Source organism: Choloepus didactylus, assembly GCF_015220235.1.
Source record: "Choloepus didactylus isolate mChoDid1 chromosome 25 unlocalized genomic scaffold, mChoDid1.pri SUPER_25_unloc2, whole genome shotgun sequence".
NCBI classification, from domain to species: domain Eukaryota; kingdom Metazoa; phylum Chordata; class Mammalia; order Pilosa; family Megalonychidae; genus Choloepus; species Choloepus didactylus.
Window position 1 is genome coordinate 6,532,672 of NW_023637607.1, and position 12,487 is coordinate 6,545,158.

At 39.6% G+C, this 12,487-nt stretch overlaps 1 protein-coding gene across 1 annotated transcript in view; it reads right to left on the bottom strand.

Annotated features, from left to right (window-relative positions):
* Positions 1-12,487, bottom strand: part of LOC119525560 (fibrillin-1-like) — a 144,031-nt gene that overhangs the window by 49,759 nt on the left and 81,785 nt on the right. The window contains exon 14 of the mRNA XM_037824330.1: positions 7,957-8,103. Coding sequence (XP_037680258.1) covers positions 7,957-8,103 — 147 coding nt within the window. The remainder of the gene's footprint in view (positions 1-7,956; positions 8,104-12,487) is intronic.

A 12,487-nucleotide genomic window follows, 5' to 3' on the forward strand; every position in this document is an offset into this window, starting at 1 on the left:
AAAATACAGCCCAGTTAAGAAATTGGGAGAAGTTATGAAAAGACATTTCTCTGAATAGGAAATACCAATGGCTAAAAAACACATGAAAAAGTTCACCTTTGCTAGCTCTGAGGGAGACGCAAATCAAGACCACAATTCAGGTCTCTGACAGGGTCTGGTAGACCAAAGAAAACTTTGGCTTTTTAACAAGGAGAGTGGGAGCCACGGAGGGTTTTGAGAAGAGAAGGAACATGGCACCTCTTACTTTTAACAGGATCCTTCTGACCACAGGTTGGAGAATCAACTAGAGAAAGGAAGAAGCAACTACCTTTCCTCAGTTCCCCAAAATCCATCACCATTGCACCTCCTTCTCCAGCTATCTGGCATGCCCTCTTCCATCACTGTCTGATTGGATTTGGTAACTTCAACGCATCCTTATGAATCCACAGAAATGTCACTTCCTCAAAAAAGTTTTCTGCTTCCCTACCCAAGTAAAGATTCGGACCCCTTTTATTGCCCATGTACATAGAAAGCCAAAATTTTCCATAAGCACCCTAAATAAAGTGGAATTCCATGGCTAGAAAGTGTCATTCCCTTCTTTTCTCCTCACACCTTAGAATGTAGTCTTCATGAATTAGGACAAAGTTCAGCCTTACACAAAACCTCCACACCAGTGTTTTTGCCTCGGGCACATAATGTGCCCAACAAATATTTTTGAATAAATCAATCAATCAGTCCCACAGCTCAAGCACATGTGGACACATTCAGATTATTTTGAGCACTATTTGGAAGAGGCTGCATTGCTGACATGGGTATAAATGGAACCCATGTCTCCAACTTCCAAAACATCTCAGCATCCAGTCAACTGCTATCTGTCATTTATTCAATATCTCATAGCTGAACACCTACACTTGACTAGTATTTGAAAGTGCTGATTGCATAAAGATCAACAGGATTTGAGCACTTGTTATTTGTGCAAACTTGAGCATATTGCTTCCTTTCTCTGTGACACCCTTCTGCAAAATGAAGATTGTAATCACACCTTCTCTGCATGTTTGCTGAGATGCAATTAAAGAGTTTACTATGTTGCCTGGCACTACGTGAGGTTTTAATGGATTTTAGCCTGTTATTGAGCCCTTTGAGAAAATGAGATTCTATTTTTTTTCTCATGCGTATAAAGAATGAAATAAAAACAGGTCAACTGAAATTCCATCTGGACTTCAGTTAGCATGCAATATACCAAGATGTCTGTGTGAAAAATAACCATTCATTCAATCAACAAACATTTATTGAGCACCTATTATGTGCCTGGATATGACTCAGCAGCGGAGCAAGACAGACAAGTCTCTGCTGATAATCTGGTTGGTTTAGGGGATGGGATACAGGTTTAAATAGATTGCTTAGAGAAGGTTTCACTAAGAAAATGACACATGGGCAGAAACTTAAAAAAAAAGGTGATGGTGGAAGCTATGTGCCTATGCAGGGGGACAGCATACAAGGCAAAGGGCACAGCAAGTGCAATGGACCAGATACAGGCCACTGCCCAGTGAGTTGGAGGAAAAATGAGGGGACATGTGTGTCTGGAACAATGGGAGCAAGGGGTTAGCAGGAAAAGAGGAGGGATATGTGGGGATTGGGCAGGACATGCAGAGCATGGTGAGCCCCAGGATAGGCTTGGATTTTATCCCAAATGAGGTAGAAGCCTTTGAGGTTTGCAGAAAGAGAAGGGAAGGACCCTGATTCAAGTGCTCACAGGTGCCCTCTGGCTAGTGGGGAGAGGACAGATGGGAATGGGGTGAGAGCAGGAGCCAGGAGACCAGGACCAAGACTCCTCTAAGCCACACACACTCCCAACCCTCAATCATCAGCAAAACTACTTAAGGTAAGGTCACTTTATTTGACTTTAACAAAAATTGAGACTCAGGCAATAGACATTAAAATTATAAAAAGTACTTCTGTTTCAGAGTCAACTCCCATGCACCCAGTTACTTACATGCATTATCTCCAGTCCCTGAAAGTAATGCTTTGAGGAAGGGTGAGTCCCCAGATTGCCCAAGAAGTCCCTGCCATTAGAATTGAATGTCCCCAGTCTTGGGAAACACCCCAGATGTTGGCAAAAAAAGGATATCTGGTCACCCTACTATAAGGTAAAAGTAAGGACTCCATCTTTCAGTTATGAAAATGGATGCCCAGAATTCACATCTCCTGCCATGGATAGGAAGCACAAATGGCAGAATAGAAGGGATAAACCCTGAGAGTCTGGGAATCTTGGCTATTGCCCTTGCTTTTCATTGGCAACCAGCCTTGACCCAGCTGCAGCCAGCCAGTGAGAACCAGATAATTTGTTTTGCCTACTTGGGGAATAATAATAATAATAAATAATGATAATATTAATACACAGCAAAACCTTGTTCCAGGGAACATTCAAAGTAATGCCTGTATCATATTTCATTTAATCCTCACTGAAATCTGTGTGAGATTAGTACTTGGCTTGCTCTCATTTTTACCCATAGAAATGGAGGATCTGGGAAATCTACCCAAATACCTATGGTCACCATGGTAATGAAGTACTGGAAACAAGATTCAAGCCCAGGAAGAAATGAGACTCCGAAACCTACACACTCAATTCTACATGCAGTTGAACCTCACCATGATCCCATTAGGGGATGTCATCAGGGAGTCCCCCTGATATCCATGAATCTGATGAGATAAGGAAGAGCTTGAGATGCTTGCCCAAGGACTAATTCCCTTCCACCCTGGGAAGTGTCTTACTACAAACAGTCAAACTTTTTGAATGCTACTTCCTATCTGAAAGGTGAGGACACAGAGATTGACATCTTTTTCAGACCCATGAGTTTTCTCTCACCCAGCCAAGCCCTGAGTCTCCCTGAGCGCCAATGAAAAAGCAAAGTGGGCAAGTTAACCAAGCATGGAAAAGATCTCTACACTCAAAATTATATAACTTAACTGAAAAAAATAAAACAGAATGTAAAGAGATGGTGCGATATTCCATGTTCATAGATAGGAAGGTTAAACATTGTTAAAATGTGAATCCTACTAAAACTGATCTATTGATTCAATTCAATTCCCATCAAGTTCCCAATAATCTAATTCACATTCTTGGAAAAGCTAGTCATCAAATTTTTTTGGAAGAGAAAGATGCTTCAAAAAGCTAATGTTTCATTTTTTGAAAAAGAAAAATGAAATGGGAGGACTTAAACTGCCTGATGCTGAAACCTACTATAAAGCTGCAGTAATGAAAATAGCATGGTATTGATACAAAGATAGATAAATTGATCAATGGAATCAAACCGAGAACTCAGAAATAGGCACACCAGATGTATGTTGGACTGATTTTTTAAAAGGCCCTTTTGCCAGTTTGGATTTATTATGTCTTCCAAAATGCCATGTACTTTAATTCAATCTTCTGGGGGCCAAAATACTAGTATTTAGGTTGGAATCCTTTGAGTGTTTCCATGGAGATGTGACTCAGTCAACTGTGGACAAGGCTTTGATTGGATACCTTCCATGGAGGTGTTACTCGCCCATTAAGGGTGGGTGTTATTGGAATTACTGGGAGTACTATAAAAGTGTTCACAGACAGAAGGAGGTGCTGCAGCCAAGAGAGACCCATTGAAGAATACACAGGAGCTGAGATTGGAGCTGGAACACAACCTGGGATCAGCCGATGCCAGTCATGTGCCTTCCCAACTAACAGAGTGTTTCCAGATGCCATTGGCCTTCTTTAGGTGAAGGTAAACTTGTGTTGAAGCCTTCATTTGCACATTTTCATGGCCTTCATACTGTAGCTTTGAAACCAAATAAACCCCCTTTATAAAAGCCAATCCATTTAGGATATACTGATAATGGCAGCTTTCACAAACTGGAACAGCCCCCAAATGCACTGAACTGGTATATAAGACCTTCTTTAACAAGTGGGGCAGTGATAATTGGATATCTAATCCATAAGAAGAAAGAGGATCCCTACCTCACTCCCTATATAAAATTAACTCAACGTGTGTCAAATATCTCAATATGAGGGACAGTACCATAAAACTCCTGGAAAATAACATGGGTAAACTTCTTCAAGGCCTAGTATTAGGAGGTAGCTTCTTAGATTTACACCTAAAGGACAAGCAATGTAAGAAAAAAATATATAAATGGGAACTCCACAGAACTAAAAGCTTCTGTATCTCAAAGGAATTTGTTGAAAAGGAAAAGATGCAGCCAACTGAATGGGAGAAAATATTTGGAAAACACGTATCTTATAAGAGACTGGTATTTTGTACATATAAAGAAATCCTACAACTCAATCACAATAGAGCAAACAGTGCAATTATAAAATGGGCAAAAGGTATGAAAAGATATTCATCTGAAGAGGAAATACAAATTGCTAAAATCACATGGAAAATGTTCATCTTCATGAGCTATTAGGGAGACACAAATCAAGAGCACAATGAGGTATCATCTCACACCAGTAAGTTTGGCTGCCATTAAACAAACAGGAAATGACAAATGCTGGAGATGCTGTGGAGAAATTGGAACTCTTATTCATTGCCAGTGGGACTCCATAAGGGTTCAGACAATCTGGAAGAGAGTTTGGCAGTTTTTCAGACAACTAGATCTTGAGTTACCCTATAATCTGGCAATTTGACTTCTCAATATTGACCCAGAGGATCTGAAAGTAGTGATATGAACAGATATTTTGACACCAATCTTCATAGTGGCACTGTTCACAATTGCCAAGAGATGGAAACAACCAAAATGTACCTCATCAGATGAATGGATAACAAAATGCGGAATGTACACACAATGGAATAGTATCAGCAGTAACAATGAATGAGGTTGCAAAACGTATGACAACATGTATGGATCTTGAAGGCACAATGCTGAGTGAAATAGGCCAGACACAACAGGAGAGATATTGCATGTTACAACTCATCTGTACTCTAGGAAAAATGTGAAATAAATGTCTTTTAGTGTAGAATATAGGGGAACTAGAGATAGACAGTGACTAGTGAAAGGGAAACAATAATCTAATAAGAACAAACAAGATGTTAAGAGTGATATTAATGATATGGGAATGCTTAGGTGGGACTATGATTCACTAATTTTCTTTGGTAAGGTGGGAGCATATTGGAAGAGTAAGTTATTTCAGGATATCTGTTTTTCCCATTGCTTTCCTTTGTTTGATCTGGAATGCATTCTTATTTGATAAATAAACTTAATTCATTTAAAAATACACCTTGAAATTATTTTTGAATCATTTTCAGCCACTAAGTTTGTGATAACTTATTATAGAAACAATAGAGAACTATTACAATTCCCATTATACAGATGCAGAAACCAAGGCTTAGAGAGGTTAAGTGATTTCCCAACAACACACAACTTGTAAATGGAAGAGGAAGACCTGTTTAAAGCCAAATTGCATGCTTTTGACTGCTACACGAGAAAGCAGATGTGGTGTAAATGGAATAAATTTCCAAGCAATTTTCAAGATAACTCCATGTAAAGTCTTTTATAAATAAGTGTGGAAAGTTTAGCATCCCCCATGGACTGTGAGCTCCCTGAAGGCAGGGATTTGTGTCTGTCTTGTTCACTGCTGTATTCCTGGGCTTAGTACAGAGACTAGGCACAGTGGATGATCAATAAAACCTTGTGGAATCAATGAAACTATCTGACCTTGAAGAGCTTTTATTCTAATCAGAGGATGGTTTAGAAAGATAATAAAGATGTAAAAATTGACAAACATATTTTTGGAGAAAATGAAGCTGGGAAGGTAATCGAAAGGGATGGGGGAAAGGGCAGTGGAGGGAAGTACACGTTTAAAAGGCACAGGCAGGGAGAGCATCATTGAGGAGATGACATTTGAGAAAAGACCTGAAGTAAGTGAGGGAAGGATCTGTGCAGATATGTGGGGAAAAATATTCCAGGCAGAGGGAGCTGTGGGAGCAAAGGCCCTGAGGCATGACTGTGTCTGGTGATTTCACAAATAACAAGGAGGCTGGTGTAGTTGGAGCAGAGTGGGAGAGCAAAGAGCAGAAGATAAGGATAGGGAGGTGACTCAGATCTCATACAGATTCTGCTAGACCATAGACTACTTTGGCTTTTTAACAGGTGGAGATGGGAGCCATTGAGGATTTTGAGAAGAGAAGGGACATCTCACATCTTACAGGTTAACAGGATCCTTCTGACCACTGGGCGGGGAATCAGCTAGAGAGAGGATGAAGCAGGATGACCAGGCAAAAAGTGACTGCCCTGGCCCAGGCAAATGATGATGTTGGGTGCAACTCAAGGAGGAGTGTATTAGTTAGGGTTCTTTAGGGAAACATAATCAACAAGAGATATCTAAATAAAAGCTTTTATAAAAGTGTCTCACACAACTGTAGGGATGCATGAGTCCAAATTCCATAGGGCAGGCAGCAAACTGGCAACTCGGATGAATGTGTTCTATGAAATCCTGGGGCAGCAAACTGGAAACTCTGGTGAACTTCTCAGGAAATGCTTTGTGGCTAGCTGAGGAAGACATGAAGTTCCTGTGTGTTTCCCTTAAAATCTTCAACTGATTGCATTAAATCCAGCTGATTGCACTCTCTCATTGTGGAAGACACATCCTTCATTCATGTAATCAGTCACAGCTTCAGCCAATTGACTGATGATTTAATAAACCAGCCTTCTGCTTTATTAAACCAGCCACAAATGTCCCTGCAGTAATGGTTACACCAGTGCTTGCTTGACCAGACAACTGGGTACCATCACCTGGCCAATCTGATACATGAACCCAACCATCACAGAGAGCCATGGAGAGAATGTGATCTGCATTTTAGTTTGAAAGCAATGTCCCTGGATTTGCCAACTGGTTGTATATGAAGTTTGAAGAAAGGAAAGGAATCAAGGATAATGTCAACATTTTTGGCCAGAAGCCACCAATAAGATTGGAAACAAGATGAAGGTATTTATAAAGTGCCACCAAAATGCAAAGGATCATCATGAACATTTTTCACTCTTGTTTGTGTTGCATTTTCTTGGAATCAAGGCTTTCCTGCACTACATGCACCAGGTATATCTGCCTTCCTTGCACAACACCTCACTTTAACTCTCTCCTCATTTCCAGGTTCCTCTTTTATCTGTGGATGTGAAATTGCTCTTTGCAGTCTTCCAGCTAATTGCTACTTGTGGTATCTCCATGGAAAACATCACCTTCTTACTTTAGTTAAGTTGCTCACAACTACAATCCACCCAAAACCAGAAGAATGAGCCAACCCTGTGAACCCTGGCCCTGCCAAACTTTCTAGAACATCTCCCATATCGACCCATCAGCTACCTTTCCTCAGTTTTTCAAACTCCTTTCAGCCCAAGAGCACTTGCACCTCGTTCTTCAGTTACCGGGCATATCCTCTCCCACACTTGACTCCTTTGTTTGGTAATTCTATGCCTACTTATGCATCCACAAAAACATCACTTCAAGAAAGTTTTCTGGTTATGTATTTGGGTTTAGATCCAGCACACTTTCAGTGCTCATGTGCTTAGAAAGCCATAAATTTCCATAAACACCATAAAGAATTTGGAATCCTATGGCTGGAAGTTTTCGTTCCCTCATTTATTCCTCAAATATTAGAAAGCCATGAACCCTGATTTAAACTGAGGACTATATTTGATATTATAGTTGTAAAAACGTCCATTCAGCAATTGTGGAAAATGAGTCACATGGGTGAAGGGTGTTAATAATAGGGTAGAATATGGGAATTCTGTGATTTATGCACAATTTCTCCAATAAAGTTAAAATAAATAAATGAATAATACATGCTCCAAAGGTAATCTATTGAATGAGTGAATTAATGATTGATATAATGAGTGAGTAAAGAGAATCACTGGAGGACGTAAATGTAAAATGACGACACAGAGGTTGGGAAGTGTGAGGATTTTTACAAAGTGAGCCATGAATTCCATTGAAAAGACACACAAGAAGATGATTACTTATGCAGCTGAAGTTGCCATCTTTCCAGGAGCCTTGTGGATTAGGATGAAAACCCATGGTGCATTTACAGCTGTAGGATCCCAGGACATTAGTGCAGATGGAATTTGGCCCACATGGTGATGGATCTTGGGAGCACTCATCAATGTCTGCAAAGAACATGAAAATGTAAACACCCCAATGTTATAAGGCAATATTTCCTTCCAATGCTGGCCAATAAACTATCTGCTCAATTTTACATTCCAACCCTCTGACATTGAAATTCAGTTGTCCATTGCTTACTGCTATGCCAAGATGGCACATACAAAAGTAGCTCCCAGGAATGTTGGTACATCTTGAATTAAAGGTGAACAATTTAACGCACCCATCAATATCTGTGGTATAGAAAATGGGTGTGAGGCAAAGTTGGCTAATGGTCCAACATACATCATGCTTCTCCTTCCAAGGTATAGAGTTGTCATTAGAAGAAAACTAGTGGTCCAACCTTGGACTATGTTTGTCAGCCCACCCCCTTCATCCTGGTGGGTCCACATAACCAATATACACCCTTGGAAAGTAAGAAGGTGTATGTAGGTCACATCTTGGCAGACATGGTTAAGAAACATTTGTGCCTTCTCTCCTCTCTTTCCCCTTGACTGCTGAGGGCAGGGCTTCCAAGTTCCTAAGGGACAGAGAGCCAAAAGATAGAAGGGTACTGGCACTCTAAGACATCATGTGGAGGAAAGCAATCCACTAACCAAGAACATGCATATTAGATTGCTATGAGAGTGAGAAATTTCTATAGTGTTAAATTAATTGTTCTCAAATGGAGGTGGTTTCTTTCCCTAGTGGACATTTGACAATGTCTGGAGATATTTGTGTTATTGCCCCTATTGAGTGTATAGATGACAGACATATTGCTAAAAACTCTACAATACTCATGACACCCCCCTCTGACAAATCATTTATCCATCCCTAATGGTCAATTGTACCAAAGATGAGAAAGCCTGACCTAACCGACACAGTTCACAGTGTCAATCAATGTTACCTCACCCTCTGAGTGTTTCTGAAACTTGGAATATGGATGCTATGGAATAGAATATTCTGGAAAAAATCATTTTTAACAGGTAAGGAGAAAACATTTCCTGTTTCATTACCAACTCAATAAACATGAGAATTAAACAGAAAAATCCATTGGAGACTCAGGCGGATATATGACCTATTGCACTGGAGAGTTAGAAGAAGTTCTTGTGATATGAAGGTAAAATAATTTGAAGTTTCCAGAGTATGCAGTGATGACCCATGTTTGGATGTTACAGGAAAGTAATTTTTCACTTAGTTGCATTGAAAAGGACTCTAAACAAGGAATTAGCTTTTTTATGATAGTGAGATCCCCATGTCCAGAAATATTCAAGCAGAGACTATGTGATATTTGTCAGAGATGGCAGAGTTGGAACTTATGATGTGCCTATGGAGTTGAGTTAGACGTGTGGTTTTCAAAATGTTTTGACTCAGAAAGTCTTTCAAAAATTAGGCAATATTTTGACAGAAAAGAGAAAAGGAAGTCCATGGTCTTGCCTGCTTGGCCTACCTCTTGTCTTTGTTGGGGATCCTAAATGGGTGCCTAGGATCCCCTGGATGTATATTAATCTCTCTCTAAGGTCCTTTTCAAGTTTACCAATGTATTGCTCTGATTTTAACAATATAGGCAGCTAGTGGTCCTCAAAAACTGTTTTAATTAAAGCAAGCATGTTTTGCTTCTGGAGGGCTGAAAAATATAGAATATGTTCTGCATTATGAAAGAGCCTTCAAAGATGTCCTCCACCAATCCTTCCACTTCTTATATTCACACATTGCATATGGGAACAAGAGTTTGACTGGGGAAAAAGTAATTATTCTGGGACATCCATGCCCAGCCCTCAAGAGGACTGTCAGTTTCTGCTTTCTTCCACTTGGAATATTCCTTCCTGGTATTCAGCTGCCATACTATGAGGAAGCCCAAGCAGCCATTTTGAAAGGCCCATGAGACAAGATGAGGGTCCCTGGAGTGCTTTGAGCCAGAGACCACTACCAAATGTCACTCATGGAAGCAAGGCCACTTTGGACCTACCATCCATCACAGAGCCCCAGCTGATAACATGTGAAAGAAAAAAACATATGGTCAACCCATAGAGTCCAATGAGGAAATACACACTGTCACTGTAATTAGCTAATAAGGTTTTAGGATAGTTTGATATCCACTGAGAAGTCTTCAGCACGACCTGAAGAATTACTTTACTTAGGAAAGCTGCAGGGATCTCAGGGAACCAAAGATAGGCCAAAAAGTATCCAGATAGGCAGAAACAAGTATATTCTGCCAGGATGTTGATGCAGAAAGAATTGGGGCCAAAAAGAGTTGATTTCCTTAAACATTCATCCACATCTAAGCAGAAAACTGGTCTAAGTAGAAGAAATGAAGGATGCTAAGCCTGAAACTTCACCACTAACTGAAGCCAGTGTTTTCCCTGGCTGCAGTCTTTCCTTCTTAAACTCATTTTCAATGATACAGTGAGAGCAGATGTTTAGAGGCATACTCATGACCAATGTACTGTTGTTTGAGTTGTGAATCCCAGAAAGAGAAACATGTTCTTTAATTTCTCCCATTTCTGTGTGTGTGAACCCATTGAGCATAGGAGCTCTTGAAGATGTCAATTTTATTTAACCTGTGACCCATTTGATAAGGCTGGTACTTAATTAGGGATAATGGAGTACTTTATAAGGAGAAGAAATTCAGACACAGTAGGAGAGAAAGCCAGAGGGAGGAGCCAGAAAACTCAGAAAAACAAAGTAGGGCATTGTCATGTGATGGGAAATCCATGGAGCTCAAGGATTGCTGGCCAACCAAAATGTTTTCGACCGTGGAGAAAGCAAGCCACCAAGCCTCTGAACTCTGAGCCAATAAATTCCTTCTGTTAAGCCAACCTGTGGTGGTTATTTTTCTTACGAGCCAGAGAAACTAAGACATGATGGAAGTCCTTTGATAGGGCTCCCGAATGCTCAGGATAAAACTGTAACTCATCATTTGGAAGTACAATGCCCTGCAAATCTCATCTCACCTCAAAGTGCATCTCTCATAATTTACTTCTAATCCCTTGGTACTTGATGATTCTATTGCATTAATAATCTGGAGAGCTATGAAGGTTCATTTTCACATCTGCTGTACCCTCCACATTGAAAATGCTTTATTCCCTCTTTCCCTGATAAATTTTAATTCATCTCCAAACAATAACAATAAATATACAAAGGAATTCCAAACACGGATTGGAACAGATATTTGTACAATGCTGTACATAGCAGCATTGTTCACAATAATCAAATTTGGAAACAACTCAAGTGTCCATTAAGGGCGTGAATATATAAACATAATGTGGTATATAACTATGAATGATAATTAATTTTTGTATTATTATTTTAATTGCTTTGTGGACATCAGCTCATTTATTCTTCTGATCAACATTTAAAAGAAAATATTTTAAAGAAAATATTCATCTGTAAAAATGAACAAAGTTATGACACATGCTACAACATGGATGAACATTGAAACCATTATGCTGATTGAAATAAGCCAGACACAAAAGGATAAATATTGTAAAACACCAGTCAAATGAAATACCTAGAATAATCAAATTCGTACGAAGAGGAAGTTGATTAGAGGTTACCAGGAGCTACAGTACAGAAAGTGGAGTGTTATTGTTTAATGGGTCCAGAGATTGAATAAGGTGATGAATAAAGTTCTATTAATGGATGGTGGGGATGGTAGCACAGTATGATAAATATAATTAGTTCCAGTGAATTGTACCCTTAAAATGGTAGAAATGGAATATTTTCTGTTATATATGCATTACCATAGTAATTTGTTGATGATGATGATAAGGTCAGCAGAGAGGCAGCAGAGTGGAGAGTTTCCAGAGCAAGAGACCATGGATACAAATTATAGTCCTATCATTTTTGATCTATGTCACTGAACAAAAATTTCATCTCTGTGTGCCTCAGTTGCCTTATGTGCAAATGGGGATAACAACAGGACCTGACTTAAACAGGTGATCAGAAGAATAAATGAGCTGGTATCCACAAAACTGCTTAGAATGGAGCCTGGGGCATATCAAGGGATATGTAACTTAACTAAAATAAAAGTTAGTTACTAACATATTGAGTTTTCTGTCTAGCAGGCACTGAGCTAAATCCTCTACATTCATCAGTTTGCCAAATGCTCATAGCATTTCTGTTAGGTCTATGGTAATATTATCTATTTTTCAGAGGAGGAAACTGAGGCTTTAAAATGCTCAAGGTCTAAAAACTACTGCCTAGCAAATTAGGTCCAAAAGACGCTTCACTATGTTATTTTCTAGGTGTTTGAATGTTCTGGCTCTTATATTTGGGCCTTTGTATATGGTGCAAGGTAGGAGCCCTCCCTTTTTGTGCAAATGCAGATCCAGATTGCTCAGCACCATCCTATTGGAGAGAATATTACTTGCTAATTTAGTGGTCTTTGCCCCCTTTTCAAAATCATTTGGT